The 18,891-nt window shown below is 44.0% G+C and overlaps 2 protein-coding genes across 2 annotated transcripts in view; both read right to left on the reverse strand.

Annotated features, from left to right (window-relative positions):
• Nucleotides 1-820: 820 nt before the first annotated feature.
• On the reverse strand, nucleotides 821-7,716 carry stard5 (StAR related lipid transfer domain containing 5). Its single transcript, XM_030099143.1, has 6 exons — nucleotides 7,265-7,716; nucleotides 5,556-5,605; nucleotides 4,472-4,604; nucleotides 4,196-4,313; nucleotides 2,616-2,709; nucleotides 821-1,672 (listed from the first exon to the last, which is right to left on the reverse strand). Exons 1-6 carry the CDS (start codon nucleotides 7,352-7,354, stop codon nucleotides 1,522-1,524), a joined length of 636 nt encoding a protein of 211 aa, XP_029955003.1. The 5' UTR covers nucleotides 7,355-7,716; the 3' UTR covers nucleotides 821-1,521.
• Nucleotides 7,717-8,455: 739 nt separating this feature from the next.
• The window catches only part of tmc3 (transmembrane channel like 3), a 29,196-nt gene continuing 18,760 nt past the window's right edge, over nucleotides 8,456-18,891 (reverse strand). Inside the window, exons 13-22 of the mRNA XM_030119291.1 lie at nucleotides 17,797-18,070; nucleotides 17,448-17,576; nucleotides 16,938-17,005; nucleotides 16,512-16,640; nucleotides 12,951-13,061; nucleotides 12,516-12,641; nucleotides 12,336-12,414; nucleotides 11,962-12,004; nucleotides 11,602-11,875; nucleotides 8,456-9,486 (exon numbers count right to left, since the gene is read on the reverse strand). Coding sequence (XP_029975151.1) covers nucleotides 8,490-9,486; nucleotides 11,602-11,875; nucleotides 11,962-12,004; nucleotides 12,336-12,414; nucleotides 12,516-12,641; nucleotides 12,951-13,061; nucleotides 16,512-16,640; nucleotides 16,938-17,005; nucleotides 17,448-17,576; nucleotides 17,797-18,070 — 2,230 coding nt within the window. The 3' untranslated portion in view covers nucleotides 8,456-8,489. The remainder of the gene's footprint in view (nucleotides 9,487-11,601; nucleotides 11,876-11,961; nucleotides 12,005-12,335; nucleotides 12,415-12,515; nucleotides 12,642-12,950; nucleotides 13,062-16,511; nucleotides 16,641-16,937; nucleotides 17,006-17,447; nucleotides 17,577-17,796; nucleotides 18,071-18,891) is intronic.

The following is an 18,891-nucleotide window of genomic DNA, read 5'->3' on the forward strand; positions in this document are numbered from 1 at the left end:
AACCACTGGCCGCTGCCAGCAGGGGGGGATCAATCCATGCAACATGCATGTTCACTGTACACTGTGGGACGCAGTGGGAGGACGACCTCCCTCTGCTGCCTGGGTTTAAAAAAAGAAGAAGAAGAGGAAGAAGACAAGGAAGAAGAGAAAGAAGTGGGGATCCGTCTGTTCAGCTCAGGTACAAATATAGATCTGACGTCTATGTTTGAAGGAAAGAAACGCTCCCCAGCGCGGGAATGTAAAGGAAGTTTAGGATCGAACGGCAGCCCTTTGTCCTCCTCATCTCAAATATGGCTGCACTGCAGTGGCTCTCAAGCCGAGGCCCGGGGACCCAGCGAGGGGCGCCAGCGTGGTCAGTTGGAATCGTGTGTGTTCAGGGTGTAATCTGTGGGGAACCAATCAGATCGTTCAGGGTGAAGACGGGATTTGGCTCTTTAAATGCGACACTTCAATAAAAAATCTGGATTTTATGATTCCAACATGATAATTGGTACAATTGCCCTGCGAACTGTACGCAAAGAGCCACTTGTGTCTTTTACAGACTTTCAACCTTGGATAGAAACTGAAGTTTCTCCATTTCTGCTGGTTAAGAACTTTAATAATCATGGGAGAAGAGTAGAGAAAACCCCAGCAGGTCACACCCTGAACATGTCAAAGAAAAAAAAAAACCTACAATAAGTCACTTTCTTGAGAGAGTGTCCATCGCATGAGGGGTTAAGCAGACTTTTACCGCAGGCCTGATTCCTCCTGCAGGGACGCAGGAATTACGGAATGCATATTAAAACTCATCATTGTTCCGTTATTTGGTATCGTTGGTTTGGAGGATTGCTGCTGAATTTGACAGTTTTAACCCATTCAGACCCGAGACGTCCCTCCATCAGAGGCAGCAAGGTTTTTTAACTGTTTGCCTTCGTATATAAGTTTGTAAAACTTTGGACTTTGAATTTGGGAATAATATAACAAAACATTACTGGTAATCGATCACGACTGTATCGTGTTACATTATTACACTAGAAACAATTATTGTGCTGTAATGGGAAAAACCAACTAGTTATGATGATTATTTAATCAAAATTTACTCTAAAATATTCATTTTCAATCAAATATTTCTGAATAATGCTACCATCTAAAAAGAATTCATGATTTAACATGAAAAGATTGGCGTTAAAATGTCACATTGATCCTTTTTGAGCAATATTTAGCTTTTTTTCATATAATAAATTCAAAAATGAGATTAAAAGACCTGTCTTGGTGTTTTCTAACTGAGCCACAGCTTTCTAACGTCTCTGTTATTTCAGCAAATATTCGATCGGTGATGAACGAAACTGGCCCGACGCGACCTGCGTTGGATTTTAGCGCTCGCCGTTCCCTGCTTCAGGCTGCGATGGATTTCTCTGTAGCTATGGGTCTCGCTGCTCCGGGATCAGAAGGGACTGTGTGAGTGACACTGCGTCTGGATGGGCTGAGGAGGGTTTACCGCTCGGCCCGGCGGCCCGGGGCTGCGGCGAGGCGGCGCACTGGTCAGAGGTCTTTGAGCGACTTGACGGACTTGGCCAGGTTGCCGTAGAACTCGGACATGCTGGAGGGGAAGAAGGAGTCGACCACGGAGCGTGGCAGCAAGCCGCCCAGGTCCGTCTGGAAGAAGCTGAACACCTGGGTCTTGTTGGGCTCTCTGGGAAATGGACGAAGCAGACAATCACTACACGTGGCAGTTAGGGTGAACCAAACACCACAAAGCCACCGAATCGCTCCTGTTCTCCAATAAACTCTCAAAGCAAACAGATGAACTTCCTCGAGCTCAGTGTTTGTTCTCATCTCAAATATCATCAGGGTGTCTATTGATTAAACATTACTTGATATCTCAAATCAAACAGTGATTTATGCCTCATGACTTGAGTTTGTGGTTGTTTGATCACAGTCTGTGTCTAATTTAGTGAAAACTGGATGAGATGTGTACAAGATAAGAAAATTCACAATGTCAGGAAATCAGAGGCGCCTTCAGATTGATTCTTCTGAATAAAAAATAATTCTTTTTCTGTCAGTCGAATAAAATCTTTCACCTAGTTAGGTCGATGATTAGAGGGATTTATTTCATATTTAAAATGGGTTCTTTTTGAATCTTCAGAGCGTTAATGCATGGCAGCATCATCTATCACAGTACAGTCAGTATTATGTGACAGGATGGGATACACTGTGCAGCTCTTACACTGAAACAACCAGCTAAATGAATAATTTCTACTTAAAGATGTCTGTTTAGCTCAAATTTAAAGGGAACAAAAGGCTGCTGGTGTGACGTCTTTGCTTATGTTAGATCAGCAAACTGGAGAAATCCCACAGGAATCCTTCCATTTCCAAGATATCTATCGTTACATTCTTGGCTACTTTTACTTTTAAAGGATATTTCTTAAATGCTACTCCAATTACCAACATTATTTGCAAAATGCTATGATAATTAATCAGGTAATGCATTATTCTACAGGTACGTTGTTACATTTTTGTCTTAATGACATTTAAAAGGAGCAGCTGCGCTGTGGCAGATACAAAGATGCATTCGTGTGTGTGTGTGTGTGTGTGTGTGTGTGTGTGTGTGTGTGTGTGTGTGTGTGTGTGTGTACCCTGAGATTGGCACACAGATGCAGCCACATGAGTGGTTGAAGCCTCTCACGTAGCCGGACTGAGGAGGACAGCTCTGGTGAGTCACGTTGGAGGCTGGAATCAAACACACACAACACACACACAGCTGTGAGTTTCTTTGAACGTGGGATCAGAAAACACACATTCCGCGCTGCTTTCCGTCTTTCACATAACATTTCATTATGCTGCTTATCTTACAACCACATGAGCCTGAATTTTAATTCAGATTAACATTATAAGCTGCAGCCTGAACATTAAAGCTGGAAGTGACAGGTTTCTGTCACACACCACCAGGATCACACACACACTGCTGCTGTGTTAAAGCCACTAATGCATCAGGCGCTTTTCACTCTGAAGTCATTCAGGTGTAAAGGTAAACACAGCTCTGTGTGGAGAACACACTGCAGTTTGGCTTGATGTAAACCAATGAAACTCAATCTGCCAGTGGACCCTGACTGCTTTTCAGACAACTTCTACTTAAAGGAATATACATGACCCCATTTACATTGATTAAAGATTATTGCTTGGAAGGAATTTAAGGTGAGAAGATTCAGAGAGAAGCTGTGATTCTAAAGTAAATGACTTCCTTCTTTTGAAGAACTCAGTGGATCTAAGAAAACAGTAGAAGTGACAGATGAGTCACTCCGGCCTTGTTTGACGGGGAACCAGATAGTTCTGATACCTCTAATTGCACCTTAATGTTGTAGTTAATGTAACTTCTGTATGCAAAAGCAATAAAGTGTCTCCACCTGTGGATATGATGTAGACTTTATAAGGCTAACACAAACGCTTTGTTCTGATCGGAGCATAAACATGTCAGATATGGTAAAAATGGTTTCATGGTGGCACTATAACAGCATTCTGATGTCAAACAGTGACATCTAGTGGTCTCAGAGGGTCTGAACAGGTATACTTTTATATACAAACTGCTTCTGAATTTCAAGTTTACAAAACTACACTATCAAAACAATGTTGGTGGATTGATTTGACATTCAAGTTGTTATCGATCCATCTTGATCGTCTGTTCATGTGAATGTCCGTGTTCTCGCCATTGTTAGTGTTTTCCATTATTGTTCTGTTCCCTCGTGTGTGGTTCTATTATAAAAACCATCAACAGCGCCCACTGGTGGCCCGACATGAAAACTACATCGTTTTAAGCATCTCTGCCAATTCACACATTGTGAACACATTGTTTTCAAAAAGTTACCGTGGAAATACAAAACTTTTCTTAAACAAAAATACATTTTCAGCCAAACAACTAAAAAAATAAAATAAAATAAAATAATAATAATTGTGTCCAGAAAATACAGACCTCATATATGTGAATAAAAGCAATTTACTCGTTCTGTAGTTTCCATATAGAATACTGCATGTTTCGGAAAAGCTGCATTTTTGCTCAGGCTGCTTACAGCTGACTTCATTATAAACAAACATATTTAGACCTGCAGCATCTACGGACAAACAAATAACATCAAGAAACCTCAAACCCAGCTCGAAATCCTACCTCAACTTAAAGCCACTGATAAACAAAGCGTAGAGGAAAGGAGTCGTCGTTACGCACCGTTGGATGAAATGCTGCCGTCTTCGTATTGCTTGATTAAAATAACGTCTACAAAGTCGCGTGGAGCGATGATGCCCATCGCTGCTGAGGGCGTGACGGTTCTGCAGACAGAAATGTCCTGCCAGGCAAAAGGCAAACAATCAGCGCTCACATCATGTGCGCACGTGTAATGCTGCATCCAGAAAATCAAGCAAAAATTCACAAAATGTGAAAACAAATGCATGATGGTGGTAATAAGAGATATTTGAACAGGTCTGAAGCTTTAACACAGCTCACCTCTGTGATTTGCTCCAGCAGCTCAAACTTCTTGACGTTGTTGTCCCACTTGACTCGGAGCCCGTTGGGGACCGGCTTCAGACACTCCCACACCTTGTCAGGACTGCCGTTGACAATCCCCTCCCCCTTATAGCTGCAACGCAATCACACCGAAAACACACAATCACACCAAACGACACAAGACCCGATGAATCAGCTCCATCCTGCTTCAAATGACATGGATGCATTCAGAAGTTCAGTGATGTCTGATTTTCAAACTAACTGACGATAACTTAGATTTTTTCCAAAGCTGCTGACACCACACTTTTCCAGAAGGAACTCAGTGAAGGCCTCCATAACGAAGGAGAGCCGAATGAGGGAGCTGAGGTACAAGTGAGGAGGAATGGGTGCCCCTCTCCACAGTACGATGGAGAGGGGCAAAAAAAAGGTGCAGGAAATGTGCAGGAAATAGGTGAAAACCCATGTGCGAGTGGCAAGGATGACGACTTGGCAGTGGTCGAGTGTGCACCCACGACTACTGCGGTGAATGAAAATGTCCAAATATACGGGGAATGAGCAGACGAACGGAGAAAAGACAACAGGGGAGTGTTCATGTGGGTTTTAATATGCGCCGGCGCTGCGCCACGGCCACTGTCGGAGTGACTGTCACACCAAGCAAAGAAATGGACTAAAACTGTGCAACAATATGGAGCTGAAAGTGAGCAGGAAATGGGGTGAATCGTGTGCATGAAATGAGTGGAGTGTGCAGGAAAAAGGATGAAAAGTGTGCAGGACAAGGGTGAAAAGTGAGAAGGAGATGGGTGAAAAGTGAGAAGGAGATGGGGCTAACAGTTTGCAGAAAATGGCCAGAAAGTGTGCAGAAAATTAGCTAAAAGTGAGCCAGAAATGGGCTGAAAGTGTGCATGAATGGGGCTAAAAGTGTAAAGGAAATCAGCATAAAGCAAGCAGAAAGTGTTCAGGAAACATACAAAAAATGTAAAAGAGATGCAAAGAAAACGTGCTGGAAACAGGCTAAAACAGGCTGTGCAGGAAATGGAGCTAAAAGTGTGAGAGAATGGGTCTAAAAGAGGAAAACTTTTCTCACACATTCCCAGGGAACTCTGCTGAAGGGCGCCAAGAGACAACCACGTCATTCTGTTGAAGAAAAGAGAAAATTCAAAAGGACATCTATCAGGACTGTGAAATGACTCGTTCAGCTACATTTCTTTGACACTCTACAAAACTAACATGAAAAGTTTGGCCCCGAATTACATTATTATTGACACAATCCATTAAAAGACTGCCGTTTGTGTTAATAATGCCAAACTTTCTCCCCTGACGTTACCAGCTTTCTCCCACTGGGATGTTTTCTTAGAGAAAGCTACCTGGAGCACTTTCCTCACCCTGAAGTGGGAAGATTCCTGCTTGCTCATGAACGCATGGTTAGTCCCAAAGTCCAAAAGAGTTCATGAGTTCAAACTCCTAACACTTAGTGTATGTTTCTATGTCTCTCTACAAAGCTAAACAGGATAAATATGTCCAGAAGAAGTGTTTCAGCACCTGTTTTAATGCTCAGAATTAGAGAGGTGTACCTCAAATAAAATCCCTTCATTCCTCCCTGTCAGGTATTCTTCATAATGTAGGCCACAATAACGTGGCCCATTTCAAAGGATAACTCCCCAAAGCACCAGAGAACAGCGCGACACCAGAGGATCGGGGCCATCCAGAAACTGTAGAGTCGCATGTTTTCACTCCGACTTGTTCTCAGTGTCCAGAGATTAAAGCCAGAATTAACAGCAAATGACCAAAACCTGACTTCATCTCTCAGATTGTGAGATACAAACAGGAATCCGACCATTTCTGGAACTCTGCGGTGGAAGAATTTTGGCTTTTATCTAAAAAGTCAGCATTGTGATTTGAATGTGAATTTTAAAAAAAAACAAACAAAAAAAAACAAACAAAAAAACAGGTGATCCTGAAAATTCTGAGGCAGAAAATTCTGAATTCTAGGGGGGAAAAGTTACTGATCCAACTTTATTCTCTGAATTCTCAGATCACAGCAGAATTCTGGGGAGAGGGGCCTACTTCCCGACATTGTAGAAAGTGTACAGAATGTAAAGAACTATGACTTTAATCTCAGTTTGAAAAAAACTGAGGATTCTGGCAGAAAAAAAGTCACTATTCCTATTTTATTCTCAGGAATTTCTGGACATAACAGCCATAACTCTAACTTTATTCTGACAAACAACTATTACAGTTAGAATAACTCACTTTTCCAACTTTACTCGCTTGATCACAGTAAAGAAACAATAATCATAATCTCCTCAAAACAAATGAAGATCATTTTGGGGCAGAAAAACTCAGTAACCCGATGACAGGAAATGGCCAATACTCCCACTCTATTCTCAAACATCTGAGCAAACTTTGACGCAGAAGTGAATAAACTGAGAGGATGAAACCAGAAATCAGACTTTATCCAGAGAGAAGTGAGGGTGGGAAAAGACAGAATTCCGACCTAAATCTCTGAATTCCGAGAAAAAAGTCAGAATTCTGAGGAGAGAAAACTGCCAGTATCCCCACTTTACTGTGAAACATCTGACTAAACATTCTGAGAGAGAAAACTCAGAAATTTTACTTCATCCATAGAATTGTGAGAGTGGGAAATGACATAGTTCCGACTTAAATTCGGAGAAAGCAGTGGGAATTCCCCGAGGTTTTCGGGGCGGCCCTTGTCCTCCTCCGTCCAGCGGGGTGAGAGGAGTGGGCAGATCTGATTTGATGGCGTTACAGACTGAGATCAGAGGAAACATTTACCGACTTCTTGCAGACTTTCCAGCCGGACTCGTCCCTCTTGTAGCCCATCAGGCAGTCCGCCACGGCGGCCGCTTTGTGCTCGTAGTCCATCCTGCCCCGGGATGAGGTCCCTGGATCGAGTCCCTGGAGGCTCGCGCTCACCTGTGCAGGTGTTTACAGCTGCCGGGAAAGAGAAGGCGACGCGTCTGGAGAGAGAGAGAGGCTGGAGAAGGCGGGCAGCGGGACTCAGGTGGGACCAAGCTAGCGTTAGCCACAATGAATGAACCGCAGCATCGTCGGACGAAGAGGAAGCCAGCCGGCGGAGAAACGCGTCTTCCAGGCCGCTGTCAGTCACCGCGGACACACGCTGGGAATCCTCCGAGGCCCGGGCACCGTGACAGCCGGCACATTTCACTCGACCAGCGCGTTAACAGCCTCAAATAGTCCAACGGAGTCCCTGAAGTCCGAGCGGCATCGAGACATGTCACGCCACCGCGACAGGAAATCAACTTCCGGTCCGCGCCTTCAGAGTAAAAGCCGCCCCGCTGAAAGATACAGTGAACGGCGTGAACACGCAGCAATTACAACGTTATCAAAGGAAGGTAAAAATTGTTATTTAAATTAGATTTAGAAAAAGAAGGAAGTCTGGTGAAAAAAGGGTTATTCCCATTTTAACTTCCAGAATTCCAAGGGGAAAGCATGATTTCAACTTTAATATCAGAATAAAAAAAAAAAAAAGAAAAAGAAAAATTGCATTTAAACACCACTTTGATTCTGTTATGGGTTTGGGGTGGGATCAGTGATGTACTGCTTGCTTCAACAAAAAGGCACATTTAACTAACCTAAAGGCTAATACTATTTTTATTTTGAAGCACAAAACCTCGACTCTCTGACTGTTTCCTGTTGTTGCTCCACCCCTTAACACAAAGCCTGCTGGGAAATGTAGTTTTCACAGATGTTTCAATCCACATGCTTTATTATGGCTGAAGGAAACCCAGTGTGATCATGTGAATTTTATATATTTTTACAGCTGCGAAGGTTACAGGACAGGAAACAATTAAAGTGTTTTTTTTTTTATTCTTAGCGAAAAGCTGGTTTAAAATACAGCACCACATAAACAGAGACACAAAATCACACCCAGAGTTATACTCATTGTGCTTTCAATGCAATAAATACCCATAGCGTACAATATCTACACAGTTCTGCCACTGAAGCGCTTCAACAATAAATACGTTGAGGAGGAATGTCAGACATTGGAGCAGACCAGCTCACTGGACTCAGCGGTATTGAGATCAAAGTTGGTTTTTGATTTCTTTTTGCCCATCTTTCCTTGCCTGGCCTCAGATTTGAGATAGCGCTCCTTGTTGTGGATGACTTGGATGTACTGGTCAGTGCTGCTGTTCTGCTGGTCGCTGCTGGAAGCCAAGGAGGCCGAGTCCGACTCGGTCAGCGGGGTCTCCAGCTTCGTCCTGGCTTTGGGCTTCACGTAGGACTCCCCGTGCCGGGTCCTGCCCGGGGACTGACTCTGCCTGGCCGGGGAGTGGATGCGACGCTTGGCTCGCACAACAGGGTCAGCCGCTCTCCCGCTGGCCTGAGAGCGACAGTGTGGCTCTGCGTCCCCCCAGTCCACTTCTCCCTCGCCATCTTCCTCTTCGTCGTCTCCTAGAGCTCCGTATCTTCCTCGGGCTGTGAGGCCATCTTTAGCTGTGGCCACGGGGCCTTCCCCACGGTCGCCGATGTAAAACTGCGTGGACTGGTGGAGGTCAGACAGGGAACGGGGTCGATGGGCTTTTCCCAGTGCCATCCTCTTCCTCCCTTTCCCCTGCCCCTCCTCCTCTTCCTCCTCTTCGCTCAGATGCTGCTGTGACTGGTGTGAGCGGGGAGGATGGGGCTGGTGGTGGGCGGGGCGCGGCGTGTAGCGCCGGACGTTACGCGGGTACAGCTCCAGGATCTCCGCCGGCTCCTCCATGAGGTAGTGGCGAGGGATCCGCGTGGCCGAGCGCAGCAGCTTCTTCCTGGGCTCGTGCTCGTTGACGATCACGTACCGGGTGGTGGGGCCTCGCCGCCCCCCGTAGCTCTGTGCCGTGATGATCCCAGTGGCCTCCAGGGGAAGGACGGATCGTATGGTCTTCCTGTACAGTGGGTCAGAGTGGATGCTGTCAACATAGTGAGATGGGGGTTTGTACGCCATGTGGTGGTAGGATTTGGACCGGCAGGCTCCACTGGGACCACCAAGGAACGGCCTGTCATGAGAGATGACAATAAAAGCAGTTTAGCTTCTGATTCTGTTGTTATTTAATACATTTTCAGGCATCTCAGGACTGCATGAAGCGTTTCACAGGCATGTGTTCATGAGAAATGTCTGCATCACCTTGCAACTTATGATTCTGACCGAATGAAAGCAAACGTTCATGTTAATGGGGAAGAGAGATGAACGAGAAAAATGAGAAATCCTAAATTATGGGTGATCTTTTGGCATGCATGTTTTCCCAAATGCATCCTCTTGCTGTCTCTATCATGCTCATCCGTTTAACTAAGAATCAGGTGGCTCCACTGTGCCTCCACTGAGGAGCCTTGCTGTTGTGTTAAAACTCCTGCTTTTAGTATAGTCATTCCAATTATTTGCAAAGTCATCCCACCAAACATATGGACCTTCTGTTGGGCCACTTGCCGAAGGTTTGACACCCCCAGTCTTAAACATGCTAACAGAACCGTATGATCCAGTAAAGCTGGTATCTGTGAGGTTTGTGTCCATGCCAGAAGCCATTCCAGTAACTTACAAGTTGTCAGTGGTTTCCACAGAAAATTACTCTTAAAAAACAGAACTGAAAACAACATTCTGATTACTCTCCTTCACTTGTTGCTGACATCAAGGAAAAAAATCATTCTATATTAGTCTAGTTTTAGTAGTTTTCAGAGTCTAATTCATTTTCAATGCGATGCTCAGATTATGAGTCATTATGTTCAGACTACTGCATCTGGAAACCTCCACTACTACAACAGGAAATACACATGTAGTAATGAGTGTGCTCACATTAAAATGTAGTTTAGTCAGAAGTACTGGTGCATTCCAGGCAAAACTGCACTATTGACTTAAGATCTGTCCGTTGCTTGATTTAAATAAGCACACAGATTAGTGACAGTCATTGATGTGCATTCTTGTTGTTCAACAAATGTTTACACATGTTGTCAGGAACGCCTACAGTGGGGAAAAAGAACATCTAGTGCTCCATTCACAGTTTAGGAGAAACTAGCTGCCGGCTGTCTGTGAGCATCTTTGAAAAGAAGAAGTGAATCATTTTTCACCTGCCAGCAGTTAGTTTTAATGTAACAGCTAACCTTTCGTCACTTTCACTTCTGGTTGACATTTATCGTCATGGCTTAGTGCAAGGCTCTGTTCGCTCTACAACTTTTCCAAGTGAAAATCTTTCATAGTAGATATGACAACAGAGCTCGGAGCCACTTTTTGAAAACAGCTCCTAAGATGGAACATTTTGAAATCTCGGTTGAAATGGGGTGAATCCAATTTTTTAAGTGCTGCTCACACACGTGGACCACAACCGTAGCAATTAATTCTTCAGCACGTGTGTGGGTGACTGCACAATCATTTAGACAGGGGGCAAAACTCTTCAGTTTATGAAGCGACGTTGGTGAGTAAGAAAGAAAGCAATTAACAGTTTGGACAAGGAAAACAACTTTTACATCAATATAAACGCTCTCTAATGGAGTCAGATGTCTTTGCTGAAGCCTCCAATGTACAACGTTCACACATGTTTCAATGCAATTTGTATTATCCCTGAATTTAAAAGTTAAAGCTGAGAAGATAGCATGGCCCGTAAAGTCACAACATGATAAACAATCCATTCAATTCTATCAAGCGTTATAAAGTTAAAAAGGTAAATTGTAGTTGCTTGAATTTTGTGATTGTTTGGTTACCACTGTGGTGATCAGTTAATCTAATACTGAAAGACCATTTTTAAAAATTAGATTCTTGCTTTAATGGTTTGGATTCATATACACAGGCCAGTGGTTATTTTTCCTACCTTGACATGTTTCGGCTGCCAAGCTGCAGCCTTCCTCAGAAGTGTCCGACATTGGACACTTCTGAGGAAAGGCTGCAGCTTGGCAGCCGAAACATGTCAAGGTAGGAAAAATAACCACTGGCCTGTGTATATGAATCCAAACCATGAATACAAAAAAAGGCCTAATGAACCTGATCGGACTAGATTCTTGCTGAAAATCTTTTATCTAAAGTAGACGTATTATGAACAACATGAGCCCTGAAGATGTTCTTCTTCTGTAAGACTGATAAATGCCAATCTGCTCCACTGACGTCGGTCAGAGTGTGTGTGTGGCACCTGTTGGGGATGTGCTCCAGCCGGTGTCTGGGCAGCACGGTGACGGCCGGACTCCTCACAGACCCGGCCATGCTGCCCCTGTTCAGGTCGGACCGGGACGCCGACTGGGTGATGGTGCGGATGCTGTTCCCGCGGTGGACGGGGGACTGGAAGTTGGCCACGCTGCCGTTCCTGCGGGGGGACGGGCTGTGGGTGGACGCGTCCTGGCTGGTCACGTCGCTCTCCTGCTGCTCGGGTTTATTCTCGGCCGCCGCCTCGGGTGCTTGCAGCCTCGCTGTGGGAGAGAGGGAGTCACGAGGTCAACGCTCAGCATGAAGTCAAGCAAAACACTGGAGAGGACCGAAGAAGTGTTCCCAGTACCTGCAGCCATCTGGAAGACTTTCTTCTTGTCCTCTGTACGCTCCTGTCACCAGCGTAGAAACAAATCCACCTTAATACACACTCTGTATCATCAGATTCTAATATTGATGGACAGTTGACAATCGTTTTTTCCCTTGAGAACCACAAAATGACTTCAAGAAAGGATGTGGCTCTAATTTTTATGACCTCATATGATTTTGCAAACTTATAAAGACTTGTCCAAAGGTCCCAAATCTTTCTTTGAGGACTACTGTCAAAAAGACTGATTATAGTCTTGACTGATAAATGGGCAAGTGTCCTGGCCTCAGACGGCTGGGGAAACAAAAGGTGGCCAGGTGGTCATAATGTTATGGCTGATAAACAGCTAAACTCACAGTCTGGAGCTGCATCCTCAGCTGGTTGTTGGTGAATTTGAGGGATCTGGCGATGGCCTGGAGGTAGTATATCAACATGCTGAAACGCACATCCATACAAAGAGTCAAAACGGCACCATGACAGCTGGATTAATGTGTGTGTGTGTGTGTCGTGTGTGTGTGAGACGTGTGTGTTCTTACAACAGCAGCAGCAGCCCCGGCAGCACGACGACCGGGCTGGTGATGTAACTCATCACTTTGCTGAACCACAGTGGGAAGTCGCTGGCCACAGTCTCAGAAATGATGTCGTAAATCTTCTCCTGGCCGCTGAAAAACACCATTCATGCAATCCGTGATAGCATTTTACAGTCACACATCTACATACAAGCATGCAGACACGGTGGTGCATTTATTTTCAGCAAGCTGGATTATTGTAACGGCGTGTTTACAGGTCTCAATGAAAAATCTGTAAATCTGTGTATTGCTGAGCTTCAGTCTCTACTGGTTGCCTGTTAGTCAAAGGATCCACTTCAAAATGTGACTGCTGTTCTATAAAGCTCTGAATGGTCTCAGGCCTTAATGTATATAAGATTCACTGGTAAAAATGTTTGATAATACAGTGTCAAGTGAGTTTACCTGAATGGTCCACAGTGCTGGGATGGTCGGTATCTCACTATGGCAAAGATGGTGGGCAGCATACACAGAAAGAGCATGAAGAGCAGCATAGCCAGGTAGAAATTGTTTGATCTGAAACAGCAGAGCACAGATGTCAAGGATTTAAGGTTAAGTTTCATAAAAGTACGATGTTTGGTTCAAACTAAAGGGTCCTTCAGGGGCCAAATGCGGCCAAGTTTTGCCAAAAATAGGGTAAAAACTGTAAAATCAGAAAAACACAATAAACCAATAAATAAAGGGAATTCCATGGTTCAGTGAATGTAGACTCTGAAAAAAGTTATCATTATTCCATTTTTCATAAATTCTACTGTCAACAGATGGAATTAAATGCTATTGTTTATTGAAATAAATTCTGCAGCTTTTAACAAGGGTGTTTCCCCAAACTCTGATGGTGAGGTTCGTTCAGGAGCCGTGAGGTTTCTTTAGCTCTCACTGCAGCATCTTCACACCATCAGGGCTACATTTCTGTTGTGTTCTGATTCTGTGACATTCAGAAGTTACTTTTATTTGAAGAACACAGTTAATTTGTACTTTACAACTCTCACTATTGAAGCTTACCCTAAAGGCCAAATCTGAGTGTCTGGTTGGTCAAGTTTTGGCCTGCATGCCACATGTTTGACATCCCTGCAATATTAAATGTTGCTTTTCCTCTTGGGATAATAGTTGTAGTTCCAGAGTCACAAGCATCCAGGAGACTTTTGACATTGTTTTTCAGGAAAAGCCTCCTTTTGATTCTTTGAGCCATTTAGAGATGGAATGTAAAAGATTTTCCTATATCGACAGAGAAAGTGAAAGTCTTTCCAGTTATTAAAACACACATCATTACTTTGTGGGGCGTACTTTCCCTCCACAGTCCCAAATAGTTGCATTTTGAAGTATTTTTCAAATAGCCTTTATATGAACGTGAGGGTGCATGTGACTGTTTGTGTTTCCTGGCCTATTCAGGTACCGCCTTTGAGAAAAGCATCAAAATTAATGGATGATTTCATTATTCTTGTCCAGTGAGGTATCACTGCTGGAACTACATGCTATTTTTTCCATTTAGCTACTTCTGCCTGACTTTTCATTATTAAAACTAATATTTTCCATGTAATAAATCTGACTTTTAAAGGCAAACTACTTGAGCATTTCTTCCAGATCCTTGATATCCAACTTAAGGTACATGTACTTGTAAGTTCTTTGTCTTTGGAGTGGTCAAAAACACCTTTTGGCTTTTCTATTCTGATTATACTTTCTTATTCTGGTTTATTTGCACTGTGAACGTCAACCAATCCTTTATGGATCTGCATTGTGCTCCAGCCTACAGAGCAACAATATGAAGTATTGATCTGTGGAAAAAGGTCTCTCGTTGACCTTCATGCGGCTGCACCATGGAGTTCAGTCACTTTGTGGTGTCATGTTGGTGAAAACCTGGAGACCAATGTCAGCAGTTACTCAGGTGCTCTTTTCATTGAGAGCTACTGAGACGTCACAGTGAAATGTTTCATGTCTAACAAGAAAGGCTGAAGAAGAAAGAGAGGTTGAATAAAACTCGGTGAAGAGTTGAATGTATAGGCCCCATATTTCAAAGTCTGAGCTCCAGCTGTCTGTCCTGAAGATAGATCAGAGCTGCAGTGTCTGTTTTGTTCTTTAACATGAACAGTTCTCCCCTTTTTGCTCATATTAATCTTGTGCTGGACATTAGGAGACATTTGGAACGAGAAAAGATGTGAAGTTATGCTATGTTATCTTCTGTGCAATATGTTGTTCATACCGCCAGCAAACTGACTTCAGTTTGACAGACCAGCCTTTATTGAACCTTATCTTGCTGACACAGCGTCACCTGAACCAGCCTGACTCCTGTTCTCCGTTCTCTGAGCAGAATGTGCAAACTAGTGGTAACACTGTCTGTTTTCTCTGGAGTTTGCATGTTCTTGCTTAACCTTCGTGTCTTAGTATTCCAGCCTGATATAACTAACATATAAATCATCAGAAATAAAAAGTCTTACAGTTACGGAAAGACGATTTTTGAGCCACTCAACCATCACTGTAGAAGTGAGCTTTCTTCTTTAGTGAATGAAATTCCTTCTTCTTCTGGACAAAAAAGCAAAGAAGCCCTGACTGGTCTACTTTAATGGTGCAGAGACAGAAGTGTCCCTGCAAAAACACTGGCTGCGTCTTCCTCGTTCCAGTGTGTCGGCACTCTAATTATGAGTTAGGGGTGTAAAGGAGTCTTACTTATTGCTCCATTAACAACATGTCGCTATCAAAGCGGCTCTCCTGCAGCAGAGCCGAATTTAATGGCTGTCACATGAAATGTCCTCTCAGCTGAATACTGCTCTGTGTGTGTGTGAGAGTGTGTGGACTGCCTGTGTGTGTGTGGCTGCTCGGATTTTCCACCACATCTGGGAGTGACTGATAAGGACTGAAAGAGGCAATCACAGCCGTGTTACATAAATCAGAGCTGGCGGAGCGCCCCGGGCTCATGTATATACATGTATGTAAGTAAGATGCATGCACTTGACTGTGGAAGTTCACGTCGCAGCGGCGCTGGAGGAGGGCTGGAACACAGCCAGTGACAAACTGCTGCTGATGTGTAATAATGCAGTCTAATCTTTATCAAACAGAGGATCAGGTGTGTCAGAGAGGGCCGAGCACAAGCTGTGAGGAAATCTGCATCGAGCACGACGGCCTGGCTCGGACGTCCACGTACAGATGGAGGGAAAAGTGTGTGAACCCTATGAAAGGTTGTTTTCTCTTACTAATGGAGATAAGAGGCAGTGACACAAATATGTAATTGATGTAACTGAAGAATAGAAATATTTGTACTTTTCTCCTGCCATTCTGGACGATAAAAAAGAGCTTATCTACACAATCCATCACAACTTTTCATCATTTCCAGTTATTGCTTGTTTTTATGTCATGATCAAAATTATAGTAACGACTGTAATTTCATGATGGAGGATGGCGAGGGCATCCTGGTGATCCCAGTTGACAGGTCCTTCCTCTGCCTATTGCCGGCCAATCCTGAAGCTCACACACACACACACACACACACACACACACACACACACACACACACACACACACACACACACACACACACACACACAAACACACCCCTACACTCACCTTTAGTCACCCATTAACTCAAAACATGACTTAGGATAGAAAACTTGGGCGCTAGTTGCTCTGTAAACGTCATATGGAGGTTAATTGAGTTTAATATCACTTCAAAAAGATTAAAATAGTGTGTATGAAGCAGTTTATTAGGTTTAGGTTTGCTTTTCTTCTTTTTTGTAGATCCTTAAAACTGGAAACACACATCAGACAAAAATAAGTCTGAAAGTACAGCTTTTAGGGCTGAAACTACATAATAGATTTTAATCTGCTTGAGGGGTCAGATGTGGGGAAATTAGGTCAAAGTCAGAGTTTGACCTTCAGTTTTGATGGACAGGTTCAAGAAAATGGACCACAGGAATGGAAAAACAATAAAGATATCCTATCAGTGAGTGTGTTTGCGTGTGTGTGTGTGTGTGAGACCTGGAGGCTCTGAAGACCTGCTGATGGGGAACGTTACAGGTGAGGACGGCCCAGCTCCTCAGATACATCAGTCCGATCAGCTTCAGCACGTTGAAGGCGGGAAGACAGGGAGAGAAAAACGCTCCCATCCTGAGGGCGGAGGAAGCAGAGAGGCGTCTGTATCGCACACCCACCCAACCACCGGGGTCACACCTCGTAAAGGAGGCGCTCGCCGCTGCCCGGTTTCACTTCATTATGTTTATAGCTGCAAGGCGACGGGTTGGAAATTAGTTGAGAAAATACGGTGAAGCCAGGCAGAGAGGTGGAATAGAGAGACTCCAAAAGGCCACAGTCCTTTAAACAGGGTCCCAGGGAGCAGACAGGCCATTAGCACAGGATCAGCTCTCATCGCATTTAAACTAAAAAAAAAAAAAAAAAAGAACTCACCAGATCATTCCCTGGTTATATATGAGATGCAGAACATTCTCAGCTATTTTGAATTCTCCATATTCAGGCTGAAAGACAGAAAAAAAAAATCAATTTGTGTTAAACTTCGGGATGAACATTACAAACGTCATTAAAAGACTAGTAGAAACATTAAAACGGAGAGTATCTCAAACTTATTGAAAGGATTTGTTTGATTAATAGCTTGAAATGTGAAGCAGCACAACAGACCATCAAGAAAAACTAGAGAAACTAGCGTTAGCCCCAAAGTCATGGTGTCAGGGTGAGTCCATAAAAACACCCATAATGCAACAGCTTTAGGAGAGGCTCTTTTTTTTTAAGATTTCACTGTATTTTGCACCAGAGGATTTCATTAAGATTGATCTTATGTTGAGATTGTACTAAATTTCCACAGTTCTTCCTTAGCTTTCTGAAAATCTAGACATTTTGATCACAAATACAGTGGAAGCAGCAGTAACCCGGTTAGCAGTGTTACAACACAGAACAACTTACAAACTTGCTTTCTAAATCCCAGCAGCAGCAGTCGCTCAGGTAACGAACCACCAGGCCTCTGATGAAGTCGATCAGCAGGATGCTGGCCACGGTGAAGATCATGTCGATGATGGACAGCTTCAGCATCTCCTGGAGAGAGACCACAGGCTACAGATCACACTGGAGCTTTATTACACCATTTACACCTTCAAAGGCAGGAATGATTTGGCCACATGTAGTTGGAACTCAGAAATAAAGTAGACTAGTTCATATTACAGTCAGAATAACTTGTCAGATTGTAGAAATGATCAATCATGTTGACTCGTTGACTCTAGAAGTTTTCATTGAATGAAAAATTTGAATTGAAAACCTGTCCGACGTAGGTCTCCCAGCACTGATCCTGCTGAGACCGGGTGTTCTTCTCAAACAGACCCGTCTGGTTGGAGACCAGCCCGGAGCTGCTCCGGCTCCTGGCGGCGCCGCCGCCGCTGCTGTTGGTGGCGTCCAGCACGGTGGTGATGGTGGCCATGGTGCTGTTGTGATGGCCGGAGATGGAGATGTCCGACACCAGGGTGGAGAGGCTGTCCGCCTCGGGCTGAGAGATGGTGGCCAGGAAGGAGCTGGAGTCAGTCCAGTTTGCTGGACTCACTGGGACCTGGAGGAGACAAAGACTACAGTCCAGCCACATCTGTACTGTTTATACACTAAATACAGCACATGGCTTCAGTGTGGAGGCAATTAATCCATCAGTTGACCAAAGTCCATTAGTGCAGTTTCTTCAAACTGAGGCGTCAAAATACAGCCACAGATGACATCTAGCGCAATGCCAACATGTCTTCCACAGGTCAAATACACCATCAGAGTGTGTCCAGGTGTATTTCTGCATACAGCATTGATAATGTTATTTTCCTGTCGCCTATATGAGGACAGCATGGTTCAGGATCCCTCTCACCTAAGACAGCAGAGTTATTACACAGGAACAGTCTAGTTGTTACTCTGGTTGTCAATTTAGTTTCAGCTTCTTTATTTTCATTATGATGGTTTTCTGTTGCAACACCACCAGATGGCAGAGTGAGTGTCCAGGTTTGGTTCTTTTTAGGTGAAATGAAGCGGTTTGGTCCAGACAGCCGTGGAGTGCGACGTGACGTCGCAGGTGGACACTGAATTGTCACCGCGAGTGATGTGCAGATGAAGCTTCATGAAGCTTCATGAACCGCTGTCTTTATTTTCTCAAGCCACTAGATGGCACTATTGGTTCTAATATAGAGGCTGGAGGATTGGCAATGAAGTGTGCTCTCTAACATTTCTTTCACAGATAGCACCATCTAGTGGCTTCAGATAAAAAAAGACAGAGGTTCATGAAGCTTCATGAGGCTTCATCTGCACATCACTAATCGCCACACCTCACAGGGAGTCAGGTCTGATTTTGGCAACTTTTCAGTGTTTCAAGAAAGAAACAGACCAA

Source organism: Salarias fasciatus, chromosome 1, assembly GCF_902148845.1.
Source record: "Salarias fasciatus chromosome 1, fSalaFa1.1, whole genome shotgun sequence".
Lineage (NCBI taxonomy): Eukaryota > Metazoa > Chordata > Actinopteri > Blenniiformes > Blenniidae > Salarias > Salarias fasciatus.

What these genes read in the sequence shown, in the direction of transcription:
- stard5 (XM_030099143.1), bottom strand. Translation starts at nt 7,354, where the DNA reads ATGGACTACGAGCACAAAGCGGCCGCCGTGGCGGACTGCCTGATGGGC. An exon ending in TGCTGGAGCAAATCACAGAG is followed by an intron (nt 4,314 to 4,471) that starts GTGAGCTGTGTT and finishes TTTGCCTGGCAG; the next exon opens with GACATTTCTGTCTGCAGAAC. An exon ending in ATCTGTGTGCCAATCTCAGG is followed by an intron (nt 1,673 to 2,615) that starts GTACACACACAC and finishes TCCATTTCCCAG; the next exon opens with AGAGCCCAACAAGACCCAGG.